This window comes from Diaphorina citri, unplaced genomic scaffold (genome assembly GCF_000475195.1).
Source record: "Diaphorina citri unplaced genomic scaffold, Diaci psyllid genome assembly version 1.1 scaffold322, whole genome shotgun sequence".
Taxonomy (NCBI): domain Eukaryota; kingdom Metazoa; phylum Arthropoda; class Insecta; order Hemiptera; family Psyllidae; genus Diaphorina; species Diaphorina citri.
Genome location: NW_007377757.1, coordinates 13,420 through 29,558, shown reverse-complemented (window position 1 = coordinate 29,558; position 16,139 = coordinate 13,420). Strand labels below are relative to the sequence as shown.

The 16,139-nt window shown below is 38.7% G+C and overlaps 2 protein-coding genes across 2 annotated transcripts in view; both read right to left on the bottom strand.

The window, feature by feature from the left end:
* Positions 1-3,835: 3,835 nt before the first annotated feature.
* On the bottom strand, positions 3,836-9,155 carry LOC103507564 (cytochrome P450 4c3-like). Its single transcript, XM_026822394.1, has 6 exons — positions 9,138-9,155; positions 8,185-8,254; positions 7,733-7,859; positions 7,147-7,395; positions 6,373-6,728; positions 3,836-4,120 (listed from the first exon to the last, which is right to left on the bottom strand). The coding sequence occupies exons 2-6, from the start codon at positions 8,244-8,246 to the stop codon at positions 4,087-4,089; spliced, it is 828 nt and encodes a 275-aa protein (XP_026678195.1). The 5' UTR covers positions 8,247-8,254; positions 9,138-9,155; the 3' UTR covers positions 3,836-4,086.
* A 370-nt stretch (positions 9,156-9,525) lies between these two features.
* LOC113466725 (cytochrome P450 4c3-like) overlaps positions 9,526-16,139 on the bottom strand; it is an 11,505-nt gene continuing 4,891 nt past the window's right edge. The window contains exons 2-4 of the mRNA XM_026822390.1: positions 12,458-12,594; positions 9,950-10,226; positions 9,526-9,617 (exon numbers count right to left, since the gene is read on the bottom strand). Coding sequence (XP_026678191.1) covers positions 9,526-9,617; positions 9,950-10,226; positions 12,458-12,594 — 506 coding nt within the window. The remainder of the gene's footprint in view (positions 9,618-9,949; positions 10,227-12,457; positions 12,595-16,139) is intronic.

Sequence of the window (16,139 nt, the reverse complement as noted above, 5' to 3'; positions counted from 1 at the left end):
CTTGCTTGCCATGCAGAAGGTCCCGGGCTCGAATCCCACCATCGACAAAAATTTGTACTCGTTTTTCGATTTCAAATATTTCAACGGGTTACTTTCTGGTGTTCTCGTGTTCACCCAGCACCTAAATGGGAAGTATTGTGTCTCTTCTCGCCCATCTGATGAGAGGCATACTACGGGATGGGCATGCTACGACACAGACCACATGCGTCTAATGTAGCAGTTGTTCCATTGCTATAAAATAAAAACGGCGGTGGAACACTCATCTTTAAAAAAAAAATAATAATAAAAAATATGTTATAGGTATACTGAGGTGTCCTATTAAAAATTACAATGCATATAATATGGCTATGTTTTAAGTAGGTATATCCCTAATCTTTTGATACAGGGTGTAGGTACCTACTTTCCCTGTTCGATAAAATTAGAAAATTACCCAGCACCTAATAATACAAAACCTATTGCTATCTACCACCTATATCTATCTACTTATTAGGTAGTTTTATTATTATTTTATATACACACTCGTATCATTTACATAAATTTATTAGAGAGAGGGTTAAGTTAGGGGTGGATGGTGATGTGTTTTGACCATATGGTGTTTTGACTTGATGCCATTCATTACCACATGATGATATCGGGACATCCGAATAGTCGCGGCGCATGTGGCAAATTTTGAGCCAAAAGAGGGTGTTTTTATGAAGACCTATAAGGAGGTTTTTTTCGTTACCTCTTTAATTTTTTAATACAGTAGGGTAGGTAGTAGGTACCATTTTTCGATATCGGAGGACTTATCGCCCCGAAAGCAAAAGGAGGACAGGACAGGACAGGAGAAAGCCAGCCGTTCCAAGATCTGAAAACGATGATTTTTTGAGGTCCCCCGATTTTTTACAGCGCAGGATTTTCAGCAATTGGTATCAGTAGATAACCTCTTTGGAACCAACCTTATTAATTTACATTTTTTATGAAATTGAACCCTGGACTTTTTTTTTTAGAGAGAGACATGAGGGTCGGTACCTATAGGTAGTATTATTTTGATACCTTTACAGCAATTTATAGGTAACAAACTATACCTACCTACCTATGTATAATGTATATGTGCCTACAATATATGTTGCTTTTTATCTCAAGCAGAACAATAAGTACCTTTAACTGATACAACCTTTATGTTATTATTTATTATCTCTTTTATTCGATTTACTGATTGGTAGGGTAAGTTAGGTAGGTAGGTATATCGTTCAACTGAGTAAAAGGTAAATGAACTAAAAGTTAGATTATTATAAGCGCATCATTAGGAAAACTACATAACTCCCTAGCCCAGCTATAAACGATCTAACATCTTCTCAGTAACATATGGCAAGTCGGTTGAAAATGGAAAACGATAATTTTATGCAAAAAGGTAAAAATTGAAACTGCCTTTCCGAATCAGCAGATAGAAATGAACTGATAGGTAAAAAGAGGTATTTAGGCAGGTTAGGTAGGTAATTTTACTATTTAAAATTAGCTAGCACGATGATTTTAATACCCATCTTTTATTGTTAAGAAACACACCAAGGGTTTCTTAAAAAAATTGATGTCTTGTAAGCTCTAGGTCGCGGGTTCCATTCCTGCCCCGGCCGAACTTTATCCTAAACAGACCAAGCGCATCGTTCTCAGAACGACTGGCTTTCTCCTATGGAGTCCCTTCTCTCTTTGATTTAGGGACGATAAGACCTCCCTGTATCAAACCTCAAAAAAGTTCAAATTGTTTTGGCTTTACGACTTTCAAATTTATTCAAAGACGAGATACTCGTATATTACCCTACCTATTATACGTACGTACTACAATTATTACTACTTAGGCCAGTCAGTAAGTAAGTAAGAATGCTTTTAATGTTATTCAAAAAATTGGAAACCTCATTACTGTACCACTAGGTAATTAGTTGAAAATATGAAAAAGGTGGAGTTCTCCAAGACCCATTGTACAGTTCTGACGGATAATAATGAAAGTCTTGGCAACATGCAAGCATCAAGAAGAGCAACAGTTGGCGTTTCCGTTGAAGTTTGAAGTTGAGATCCGAATCAACAATCAACAGAATGTCATTATGTAGTTGAAAATATGAAAAAGGTGGAGTTCTCCAAGACCCATTGTACAGTTCTGACGGATAATAATGAAAGTCTTGGCAACATGCAAGCATTAAGAAGAACAACAGTTGGCGTTTCCGTTGAAGTTGAGATCCGAATCAACAATCAACAGAATGTCATTATTGTACCTACATACGTATAGGTATAAGAACGGGAGTACAGACGAGATAATCTTTGATAGGGAGATTCGTTATAAAAGAAGATGAGAAAAAAAATCCTAGGTACCTACTTTTCAAGGGATTTGAGAGAGAGAACTGTAACTGCTAAGGTCTTATCGTCCCGAAAGAGAGAAGGAAGACATGATAGGAGAAAATCAGCCGTTTCGAGAACGAACCTCAAAGGTTTAGGATAAAATCCGCCTGGGCGGGAATTGAACCTTCGACCTAAGGTTTACAAGGTCTATTTCGTAAATACGGCTGAATCGATTGGAAAACTTAGAAAATATCACCTTGTAGATATGTATGTACCTAGATGGTATAGGTATAAGAACGGGAGTACAGACGAGATAATCTTTGATAGGGAGATTCGTTATAAAAGAAGATGAGAAAAAAAATCCTAGGTAGGTACCTACTTTTCAAGGGGTTTGAGAGAGAGAAACTGTAACTGCTAAGGTCTTATCGTCCCGAAAGAGAGAAGGAAGACAGGATAGGAGAAAATCAGGCGTTTCGAGAAAGGAACCTCATAGGTTTAGGATGAAATCCGCCTGGGTGGGAATTGAACCTTCGACCTAAAGTTTACAAGGTCTATATTTCGTAGGTACGGTTGAATCGATTGGAAAACTTAGAAAATATCACCTTGTAGATATGTATGTACCTAGATAAAAGAGTAGTCCACCAAAAAATGGGCTATGGCTATGGGTTTTACTATGTAGGTACCTACCTACTTACCTGCTCTATAAAAAAGTTAGTGGCTTCTTTGTCTCAAGAGTAATAAAATCTATCTCTATTTTAATTACCTACCACATTTCTGCTTGTTCTCTGATCCTGCCCGAACTAACAGGAAACAATAAAAATACATTATGACCCATAAAACACACAAAAGAATTAGTTTTTTGGAGTCGCATGTTGAAAATCTCCTTCGAATTTTTCGTGGTTCCGTAATTGATATCTCGTGCTTGGGTTGTGGGTTCGAAACTCCTTAGTAACATTTTTATTTCTCCTCACCGCGTTATGGTCACCCATTCTTATGCACACCAAGCTCGTCGTTGCTTCAGTATGTTTCATCGGAAACTGATCTTCAGCCGCTGGCGCAAGATACTGAATTTTAAATATTCTATTAATAAAATAATATAAATATTCTATTAAACACACGAGTTTTACTATTCATATCGATTTATCATGTTTAAACAGACAGTAGACATCAGTTTATCTTAATAGATATTATAGGTACTTGTTATAGGAAATAGGTATTATATAGGTACTTGGTATAAAAACCTGTGTTGTTATAAATTTTATACGAGAGCAATAAAAAAAGTTTGCACATTTTCTTTTTTTCTTTAACACATTCACTGCGACCGTCACTCCAATCTTGTGAGCAATGTACCTATGTGTGCCTAATACAGTTCAATCTTGTACACCTTGCATTCACTCTGAAATTTACCTTCCTCAGGAGTTCTGGTCTGTACGTACCTTGATAACTTTCCCATAGCGTGAATACTCAACATAGTCCTCTGTCTGTGCCAGGAGCAACGCTTTAGGAGGTGCCTGCAGATGTTCAGCTCCCCCATACTTATCAATCACACTCGAGGACACCTCCTTCTTGAACTCCTCCTTCTTCTCCTCGTATTCCTTCTTGAGGAGTTCCAGTTTGGTGGGTTCTGCCAGCACATGGACATCCACTCCCTTCTCGTATGCTTCCCACGCGAATAGCTGAGCGGTAGCATGCTTCCTGGTATCACCGGAGAATCGGACGAAGTTCTCGCCTGCATAGTCCACGCTGTGAATGAGATAAAAGTAATAATAATAGTGCTTATTTATACTGCTCGCATAGGACTGAAAATTCCCTTTACTCCAGCAGTAGGCTACTTTTTTTTTTTTGGTTCGTTTCGGCCTCAAAGGACCACGGAATTCTCAACTCTATGGTTTTTGCTTTCTCTTGTGCCAGTATATCTTCATCCTAGAAGAATGGTCGGCCTTTCTCTCCTCAGACCACTTGCTGTTGGGTCTTGCTGTGGTGGAAGTTATTGATTTTAGTTTGTTTGTGGATTTCACAGCTTCTCTGAGCTTGTTTCGGTTCCCAATAAGTTGTGCGCATTTATATTATACGCTACTCATTTTCCTTAGGGTTGGGACATCGACATCGATGTTTTGAAAACATCGATACATCGGAACAAAAACATCGATGTCAACATCGATGTTTTTGATTACGATAGATATCGGATACTCGATATATCGAAGTTTAAAAACATCGATGTATCGAACATCGATGTTTTCGTCTCGATGTCCCAACCCTAGGTTGGGACATCGACATCGATGTTTTGAAAACATCGATACATCGGAACAAAAACATCGATGTCAACATCGATGTTTTTGATTACGATAGATATCGGATACTCGATATATCGAAGTTTAAAAACATCGATGTATCGAACATCGATGTTTTCGTCTCGATGTCCCAACCCTACTCCGACTCCCAACAAGTTCTCAAACATGTTGAGAACTTCCTACCTATTGTCTAAAATAGCTAGGTGTACCTGTACATGGAAATAATAATTATTTGACCTCATGAATTTAGTTTTATTCATAGGTACGTACTTTGCCACACTTCTAAAATCTCCCACCTGTCCATCCAAGTGTTCCAAAACTTATCTTATTTTTATTTTAATTGATCCTAATCAAAACTTGGTTTTTATAATCCTTAAGTACCTATTAAACATTACCTACCTATCTTAGTGCTTCTAATAAGTAGGTACCACTAGCGACTTTCAATTTTGCAAGTTCTTAACGAGAAGGTAAAGTTTCAAATCCTTATCTTAATAGGTAGGTACCGATATATTTTTTCCTAAATTACCTATTTACTCTAATCATATACCTGTATATAATCATATTTTTTCCACCTGAATTTCCATCAGCTTCACAATAAGGTGATTTGTCACTATGAGGCTGAGTGCACCCCATAGGTAATATGTTCCCAGTCAGTCATCAAGTCAAGAATCACCACGCTAAACTGTGCTTAACTTAAGAGTGTTTTCTGATAAACGGGAGATCAAGGTAAGAAACAAAGTCGCGGTCTTATTTCAAATTCAAAAATGATTCAGCGCGGAAAAAACACATCTGAATATTGCCCCTTTCATTTATTTAAGATACAACAAGCAGTTCATTTTCATAAATGTCCAACACATTGCGTTCAGTTTTACTAAAAGAGAGAGAGGGAGAGAGAGAGAGAGAGAGAGAGAGAGAGTAGGTAGGTAGTATTATTTTGATACCTTTGCAGAAATAGGTAACAAACTATACCCACAATAAAATAAATTAATAATGTTGATGCTTTTTATCTCAACCAGAACAATAGGTAAGGTACATATAACTGATACAACCTTTATGTTATTATCTTTTTTAATCAATTTTCTGAGTGGAAGGGTGAGTTAGGTATATCACTCAACTAGTTAGAAGGTAAGTGAACTAACTAGTTAGAAGGTAACACCCAACTAGTTAGAAGCGCATCATTACGAAAACTACATAACTCCCGAGCCCAGCTATAAACGATCTAACATCTTCTCAGTAACATATGGCAAGTCGGTTGAAAATGGAAAACGATAATTTTATGCAAAAAAGTAAAAATTGAAACTGCCTTTCCAAATCAGCAAATAAAAATGAACTGATAGGTAAAAATAGGTAGGTAATTTTATCCTAAACAGACAAGGCTCGTTCTTGGAACGGTTGGCTTTCTCCTATCCTGTCCTCTACTCTCTTCGATTTCGGGACAATAAGACCTTCTCTATCAACCTCAAAAAAGTTCAAATTTATGACTTTTATATTTATTCAAAGACGAGATATAAGCCAGCCTAGTTAGCGAGTCTTTAACGTCATTGTACCTATAACTGCTAAGGTTTTTAGTAGCTGGGGTTTTACCTTCCATTCGGCTACAAAATCTACAAGCTAACAAGCTCCTCAAATAACCTGCCGAGCCTTACGTTGACGCTTACGTTGCGTCTTCAGCTCTTCAGTGATCCATTGGCAACTGAATACTGATACATTAAACGTGTTATTGGCACTATAGGTAGCTACTTTTCTCTGTTCTCTTTCAAGAATTTCGGACTCACCTATACAATTCCGCGGTCCCGCACTGAACGGAATGTAAGCGTACGGATTTCGACCGGCCACATTCTCCGACAAGAACCGATCCGGATCGTACAACTCCGGCCGGGGGAAAACCTCCGGGTCCCGATGAAGATTGTAAACCACTATGATAACTTCGGTGTCCCTCGGAAGGACGTAGTCAGGGAGAGGGACATCTTCGCTTAGTTTCCTGGCAATGAAAGGGACGCTGGGATAAAGGCGGAGTGCCTCCTTGATGCAGGCCTCCAGGTATTTCATGGAGTTTAATGACCTGGTGGTGAAAGGCTTGTGGAGGGCTTTGAAGGAGGTGACGAGGATTTCCTCGTAGACTTTGTTCTGGAAGTACAGAAGGTGGTGTGGGTGATTTAGTTCATGAGTTGTTGTCATCAGTGTCGTTACAAACGAAATGGATTCTAAAGCTGTGTTTACACATAGTCGACGCCGTCGATCGACGAGGTAAAATTTTAATCAAATATGTTGTAGAGGCAGTATACGGTTTCAGTCGACGTTGATTGACTGCCGTTTGACCATGCATGTTTGGACACAACTCTTTCAATACCCTCTAAATATTCTAAAGACTAGCATATTTCCTGGCACATGCAATGTTCGTATGTCAAGAAGCAAGAGCTTCCTAGGCCCTAAGGTCAGCCACTCACTATCAGGTATAGATCTGACAGGTACACCTGATCAAGTCCGCCTGTTAGGTCTACCTGATAGTGAATGGCTGGTCTAAGTCTTTTATTAAGCAACTCACCTGAATCTCCTGGTTGGATCCCAACAGGAGCAGAGTCCAACAGATGGCTGCCGAAGTTGTGTCATGACCTTCAAACATGAACGTGTCTACCTCTTCCCTGATGTTCTCATCTGATAGGTTATGCCGTTCTGAAGCCTCAATTAGGAGGTCCAGAAATGCCGGCCGTTTCTTTACGTCTTCGGCAGAGTCTTCCATGGTTTCTTCAATATTTCGTCTTGCTTTCAGATCTGCTTTCCTTTCATTGATTACCTGCAAGGTTTCAGTAAGAGAGGTAGATTTAGTAGACGAAGTAGGTAAAATTAGACGAAATTAGAGTCAGCGGCGATAGGTACCAGTTTCGTATAACACCGTTGCGCCTTGTTAATGTACGGATGGGTTGTTGATCTGGCCCATCTGATGCTGGCTTTTCCCGGCCCCGCTCAGATTGGTCGAGGGTTGTGTAAGTAGGCAGATAGCTTGTGGCCGAATGGAGGGTAAAACCCCGTCACTAAAGACCTTAGCAGTTATGCCTCCAGTGGCGTTAAACTTCTATGAATCAAAACCCTTGCGACTTTCAATCTTTCAATTCCAGATGAAGGTAACTCACCTTGTATGAGAATGAGTGAAGAGTATTCAAACACCGTTGATGGTTTTTGTACAAGGACGATAGTCTGAATAGGAAATCGGGCTGTAGATGAATTTTGGCCTGCCTCTTTTGAATGATTGATCCGATCCTGAAAAAAGCAAACCCGATAGAAGATCACAGGTTGGGAATTAGAGAATTATGATGTACCAGATAGCAGCCACCTTAGGCCGGGAAATTTCATACTCAAATGATTCTTGAGGGAGTCAGAGAGAAGGGGAACGAAGAAAGGAGGGGAGAGGAAGGAGGGAGTGGGTTTTTTTTACTTTCCTTATCCTATTACATGGAAAGTAATATAATTGTTCAAAAAAAAAAAAAAAAAAAAAAAAAAAAAAAAAATGGTATGCTCGATTTTAAATGATAAGTAATGGAGAGTGCTAATTGGTAAAGTAAGTAACTTTAGAATAGGAACTTACTCATAGACAGCCTTCACATATTCGGAATTACTATCGTCCTGAGCATTGATTTTCCTTCCCATTGCAGTTTCTGAAACAACAGATTATTACTATGCAGGTATACCTTCCCACGAAGCATTTGAGGTCCTAGCTCCCCGTCTGTAGGTACATATGTATATATAGTTACAATTCCGTCGCTTCGCTCCGGAATCCCGCTAGTTCATCCCGAGGCATGGCCAAACTTGTGGAAAAGGCATGGCCGAACTTGTAGTTGTCAAACTAAAAACATAAACGAAACTCAAATATTAGGGGAGCGAGGAAAAGTTTTCTCTCCCGCAGTCTTTGCACTCTGTGTATTTCTTATGGTGATTTTATCGATCAAAAATTGATCATATCTCAGGATCGGTTTAGATTTTCGCAAAATCCTTTCTTATTGCACACCTAGACCATAAAAGGAATATTCCTACCAAATTTCAGCTTTCTAGGTGTTGTGGTTCTAGAGATAGAGCGATCAGTGTGTGAACTATGAAATGTGAACTGTGAATGGATCTCGTTCTTATAATATAAGATTAGAGGTAGTAACAGAATCAAGCAGTTGGAGAACTCCCTTTCAAAGTTTTGGTTTTCTGGTTTCTGGAGTTGTTTTTGGCTGCCCTTCAATGTACATTAGAGAATAATTTGCTAGTTAATATTAGTTAGCACACGTTTTGAGGGCACAGGTGATGATGTTACGGTGGGAAATTTTATGGGGTTTTCTCTGCTCCGATGATCTACCCGTTATTCTATAAAAAATTACACCTAGGTATATTGTAAATTGTAATACATAAGACTTCGTTTAGACTGCGGGAATAAAGGGACTTTTCAGTCTAATTCTGGCCATATAAATAGGGTATATTCTAATCTACTTGTGTTTTGTTTTAGATACTTCAAGAGGTGAACTTTGGAAAATTGACAGAATCCTGCAGGCTACTTACCACACACAATATCCAGCGTACACAGTGTCACATAGGGGAACACATTGACACTCTCCTAGGAGAAAGCCAGCCGTTCCGAGAACGAATATTATCCCATCAGAATAAAATCCGCCCCGGGCAGGAATCGAACCTGCGGCCTAGCGCTTACAAGGTAGACGCACTACCAACCAAGCTAACTAGGCTGGTAGTACAGTGACTTTAGATCCCTCGAAAAAGAACAAAAAGCCTGCACTCACCCTCATTGTCCACATTACATTCTATCGAGTTCCCCAACACAGGAAGACTAGTTGGTCCAGGAATTCGGTTGATCAATTTGACCAGTCTAGACTGTTTGATTCTTCTGACCACGAAATAACCAAGTGTCAGTAGCAACGCTATCGTTCGAAATTCACGGATGACGCTTTGTATACTCATAGACAGCTTTGACATATTCTGAGTTACTGTCGCCCTGAGCATTGATTTTTCTTCCCATTGCAGTTTCTGAAACAACAGATTAGGTAATTTCAAGCATCAGGATCAAGCATAGTACCTATTAGGTAGGTACATACCGAATTTTATGAAACGGCTGAAGGCTGAATTCCCTTTCATGGCTTTTGAGTTTTTGGTATTCTGGTTTTGCTTTTAGCTGGCCTTCAATGTGCATTAAGAAATAATCACGTTGCATTGGGAGCAGAGATGACGTGATTTTGTGAAATTTTGTCGAGTTTTCTCACTTCTGATACAATAACCTCTAACGAAATTCCATCTTTTTTTTACAACTTCAAGAGGTGACCTTTGAAAATTTCATAGGTTCCTCTAGACCAGCTACTCACCACACACAATATCCAGCGTACACAGTGTCACATAGGGGAACACATTGATACTCTCTCCCACTCCCACCTCCCCCAACCTCCTCACCAAGACCTCACTCTGTTCTTGGAACACCTCTACGAAGTCTTCGAGAATGCGGAAATGGAACGCAGGCGTCAAGATTTTTCGTCTCTGATGCCAAATGTGACCCGCGCTGGTGAGGAGACCATTGCCTAGCCAAGGTTCGATGTAGCAGTAGTCTGAGCTTTTGTGAATCGTGCGACTGTTGTTCAGGATTGGCTGGAAATTAATATTAATGGTGAGGACGATTAATTAATGCATTGAAGGACCAGTCTTTTAAAAATTATGCAACAAATGGTAAGAGGTAAAAAATGAGAGGTTCAATAACCTACATAATAGGTAATGTTTTACGGATCAAGGTATGTTGTCAAAAAATCAAAGCCTTCTAAAATAGGGACATAAAACCAACAAAAAAGGAAGGAAAACGGTGGTCTTCTTACAAATGGCAAAGTGTATGAGAATAAGAAGGGAAGATGAGAAGAAGAAAAAAATTGAAGAAGAAGCAGGACCAGGAAGAGCTGAAAAACGTGAACAACCAGGTAATGAAGACCGAAAAAGAGGCTAGAAGAAGAATAAGGAGGAGGAGGAGACGACGAAAAAGAGGATGAAGAGAACAAGATGTACGAAGATGGAATAAGAAGAAGCGAAGGAGGTAGAAGAAAGAAGAGGAAATAAAGAGGGAAATAGAAGATGAAAGAGTAGGTACCTAGTATGAGATGGTGAACACGATAAAGACAGGAAAGAAAGGGAAAAGGAGAAGATGACGAAGAAAAAGAAGAAGAAGAACCAGCAGAAGAAGAGTTACATACGTCAGATATACGAGGAAAAACAGTAGAAGCAAAAGAACATCGAGTAAAGGAGGAGGTGATAGTGAACGAGGAGGACGGGGAAAAATAGATAAAGAGACGAGGAAGGTGCAAGCCAAACGCCAAAGTGTCAATGTTCATTCAACTCCTAATCATTCAAGTAGAAAGGGGCTCCCCTGTATCAAAAACCTGCAGTCAACCTCCACTCCAAGTGGCCCAAAGATGTTATCAGGAAGCACGTGTGAGGCGCTCCCCTGTCAACACTTCAAGTCAAATTAGCACGAAAGATTGCCCGATAGAAGATCACAGGTTGGGAATTTCGGGAGGAATTAGAGAATTATGATGTACCAGATAGCAGAAGCAGCTACCTTAGGCCGGGAAATTTCATACTCAAATGATTCTTGAGGGAGTCAGAGAGAAGGGGAACGGAGAAAGGGGGGAGGGGAAGGAGGGAATCTCTTGCTTCCCTGCTCCGACTCCCAACAAGTTCACAAACATGTTGAGAACTTCCTACCTATTGTCTAAAATAGCTAGGTGTACCTATACATGGAAATAATAATTATTTGACCTCATGAATTTAGTTTTATTCATAGGTACGTACTTTGCCACACTTCTAAAGTCTCCCACCTGTCCATCCAAGTGTTCCAAAACTTACCTTATTTTTATTTTAATTGATCCTAATCAAAACTTGGTTTTTATTATCCTTAAGTACCTATTAAACTTTACCTATCTGTCTTAGTGCTTCTGATAAGTAGGTACCTATATAGGTAGAGGTATCTACCACTAGCGACTTTCAATTTTGCAAGTTCTTAACGAGTAGGTAAAGTTTCAAATCCTTATCTTAATAGGTAGATACCGATATATTTTTTCCTAAATTACCTATTTACTCTATTCATGTATCTGTATATCATCATATTTTTTCCACCAGAATTTCCATCAGCTTCACAATAAGGTGATTTGTCACTATGAGGCTGAGTGTACCCCATAGGTAATATGTCTACGGGATGGGCATGCTACGACACAGACCACATGCGTCTAATGTAGCAGTTGTTCCATTGCTATAAAATAAAAACGGCGGTGGAACACTCATCTTTAAAAAAAAAATAATAATAAAAAATATGTTATAGGTATACTGAGGTGTCCTATTAAAAATTACAATGCATATAATATGGCTATGTTTTAAGTAGGTATATCCCTAATCTTTTGATACAGGGTGTAGGTACCTACTTTCCCTGTTCGATAAAATTAGAAAATTACCCAGCACCTAATAATACAAAACCTATTGCTATCTACCACCTATATCTATCTACTTATTAGGTAGTTTTATTATTATTTTATATACACACTCGTATCATTTACATAAATTTATTAGAGAGAGGGTTAAGTTAGGGGTGGATGGTGAGAGATCAAGGTAAGAAACAAAGTCGCGGTCTTATTTCAAATTCAAAAATGATTCAGCGCGGAAAAAACACATCTGAATATTGCCCCTTCCATTTATTTAAGATACAACAAGCAGTTCATTTGTGTCACTGTCCAAACACATTGCGTTCAGTTTTACTAATTACCAGGCGTATTTTTGAAATACCCAGATCACCCCCCTCTCTACCAAGGCCGATTATCCTTTCACCTCGGAAAGAGCCTGACTCGGATGCCATCTTGCGGCCGAAGTATTAACTCGCCCAGTAAGGTCAAATCTTCTCGTCTGTCCACAGCCTCAACACGGAACCTCCTCAGAATGTTGGCCAGGATCACCTTTTCTTCCAACATGGCAAACTTTTGGCCTGAAAAGAGGAAGTATCAAGTACACTAGTTTGGACATTCTTGGAGTTTAGATATTGTTAGATTTAGATTAAATTTAAAATGTTGTTAGGAAAGATTTAGATTTGAAGTTTAGGTATAGTTAGAATAGATTTAGATTTATGATCCAATTTTGGATGGTTAGTTTTAGATAATTAAATTTTACACGTTTGTTCTGTTATAAAATAAATAAAAACGGAAAATTCACGTTCGTAAATAAAGTTTACCTACATAGTTTTTTTTTGTACCTATGTACATTAATGTACGTATGATTTGGCACTGCCTAAAGAATTGTGTTGTGTTGCTTGAACTCTTTTGCTTTCTAAAAATAAATTCAGTTTGACACCTGTTTGGTAAAGTGTGAATCATATGTACTTATGTACAGATGGCCTAAAGAAATACATACAAGGAAAGGTAGGGATACCACCTAATTGATTTTACTCAACTGCAGGTTATGTGGGTTAAATAGTTTCAACGAATCCTGGCAAATTTAACCACCGAAGGTTACCCCATTAGAAATAGTTTTCTTTAGAATTCTTCTAATGTTTTGTGTAAAATTTACTATTACCTACAGCTGTAGATAAGTATGTAGGTACCTATTCTAAATAGTAGGTCACACTTATTACCTTGTAAGTTTAAAATTAGTGATATTTTGCTGTTATTCCACCTATATTCATCATCAGAACTATACATCATCAGAACTATATTCCACCAGTATTTTTGTGTATGTTTTCATCCTTATCATTACCATCATTTTTTATTATGTTTAATATTATTATTTTTTTTACTATGTATCTATTACCTATATCCTGGCTTTTTGGCTTTTTAAATGATAATTTATTTTTATGTTTGCAAAACAAACGAGGAATAAAGTTTAAACTTGGCCCCCAAGTCTCATCATCTGCGGTGTTACAGGTCCTCTGGGGGCAGATTTGTCGTAAAAAACAGCGCCCCCCTTCTCTTTTTTCTCGTCCACCCTAAATCTTTTGTTCACTCAAACGAGGAATAAAGTTTAAACTTGGCCCCCAAGTCTCATCATCTGCGGTGTTACAGGTCCTCTGGGGGCAGATTTGTCGTAAAAAAAACAGCGCCCCCCTTCTCTTTTTTCTCGTCCACCCTAAATCTTTTGTTCGCGACCATCTGTTCTGTTGACTTCTATTTAAATAACCAATTTTTCATCGATATATCGCCCTACGCGAAAGGTTGTTCGACACCTCTTTTTTTTAGTGCTGATGTTGTGACATATTTTTTTAAAAGTCAATCTGCTTCTGTAGAATTGAAAAGTAGCAGAAGGTGAATCGATTAACTACTAGTGGGTTAAGGATGATTTTTAACTATCAGGTCGCCACAGGAAAGAAGAAGGAGAGAGGAGAAGAAGAAGGAACAAGAAAAGAGAGGATGAAAAGAAAACAAATTGAAGAAGAAGGAAGATTGGGAAGAGATGATAGACGCGATCAACCAAGGTAAAGAAGACCGAAAAAGAGGAAAGAAGAAGAATAAAAATTAAGGGGAGACGAAAAAGAGGATAAAGAGAAGAAGATGTAGGAAGAAGAAATAACGAGAAGCGAAGGAGGTAGAAGAAAGAAGAGGAAATAAAGAGGGAAATAGAAGATGAAAGAGTACCTAGTATGAGATGGTGAACACGAAAAAGACAGGAAAGACAGGGAAAAGGAGAAGATGACGAAGAAGAAAAAGAAGAAGAAGAAAAAAAAGAAGAAGAAGAACCAGCAGAAGAAGAGTTACATACGTCAGATATACGAGGAAAAACAGTAGAAGCAAAAGAACATCGAGTAAAGGAGGAGGTGATAGTGAACGAAGAGGACTGGGAAAAATAGATAAAGAGACGAGGAAGGTGCAAAGCAAAACGCCAAAGTGTCAATGCTCATTCAACTCCTAATCATTCAAGCACAAGGGGCTCCCCTGTATCAAAAACCTGCAGTCAACCTCCACTCCAAGTGCCCCAAAGATGTTATCAGAAGCACGTGTGAGGCGCTCCCCTGTCAACACTTCAAGTCAAATTAGCACGAAAGATTGCCCGATAGAAGATCACAGGTTGGGAATTAGAGAATTATGATGTACCAGATAGCAGCTACCTTAGGCCGGGAAATTTCATACTCAAATGATTCTTGAGGGTGTCAGAGAGAAGGGGAACGGAGAGAGGAGGGGAGGGGAAGGAGGGAGTGGGATTTTTTTACTTTCCCTATCCTATTACATGGAAAGTAATACAATTGGCTGAACTTTTCGATAGAAGAATTGGCGGCAGTAACCACTTTTCGGTTTAGCTCTACCGACTGTAACGGTTGGAGAATCGCAAAAGTCATGGGAGTAGAGTAGACCCCCCCCCCCCCCCACAAAAAAAAAAAAAAAAAAAAAAAAACACTATATATAACGTGTGTTTTTACGTGCATCGAGCAAAATCCACTGTAGGATAAAGAAAGTCGTGTGATGTTCACACCAGGTTTTGTTGATATTCAAGATTATCTTTTCGGCAGGCGAAGACTTGATGTATCTTGTGATGTGTGAATTATTCAAGAGAAGAGAATGTTTTCCGAATCAGGACTTGATCAAAGTTTTCAATTCAATGTTTTTTTTTTTTTTTGTTCCATGGACTTATTTTTCTACTTTCCCTCTCTCTCTCTCCTCTCTCTCTCTCTCTCTCTCTCTCTCCTCTCTCTCTCTCTCTCTCTCTCTTCTCCCTCTCTCTCTTTCTCCCTCTTCACTCTCCTCAGCAAGTGTACCTTAAGAGTAAGGAGTTACGTAAGGGTTTCCCCTTTTGAGCAGGTTTTTAAGTTGTAGGTTGATTTTTAGTTGTTTGCGATGGGTAGGCTTGACCTTTTGACTTTAAGGGGTTAATTAAATACACACTTTAAGCGGAGCTTAACGAAGTCGACTTCAAAACGGGAGTGCAAGGAGGCCAACGTGTTGGGGGGCACACATAGATTGCGGTGCACCGCACTAGTGCACAGATAGGATATAAAATGTGCATCTTGATGGCACGACTCCCTGTTATTCCCGCACTTACAACAGCAGTCTGTATACATTAGGGATAGAGAAAGACATAACCCCTCTTCTAATCTTCTAAGTGTAGAGAACTTTACATAATATAGACATATAGATACATAAATAGAAGACATACAATATGTAATCATCCATTACATAGCATATCCTTTCCATTGATCGACATAGTAGTATTAATATAGGACTAAGATATAGATCAAGAAGGGTTATATATTATAAATACCATAGTAAAATACTCCCCGTCCGATTCCCCCCCTACTTCTTGCAACAATCAAAAAAAAAAAAAAATTATTATTATTATTTTTACGTTTCAAAAGAGGGGGGAGGGAAACTCAAACACCACGAGAACCTTAACAAAAACATAACGTTTTTAAATCTTGAAAATAAAATAAATCAAAATAGGTAAACACCAAGGTTCACCCCTAGTGTGAATCTTAAATCTTAAGAGAAAATCTCTGGAAGGAATGAGGAAAATCTCTCAAGCCTAGTATCAGTCTAATCGTCTACATGA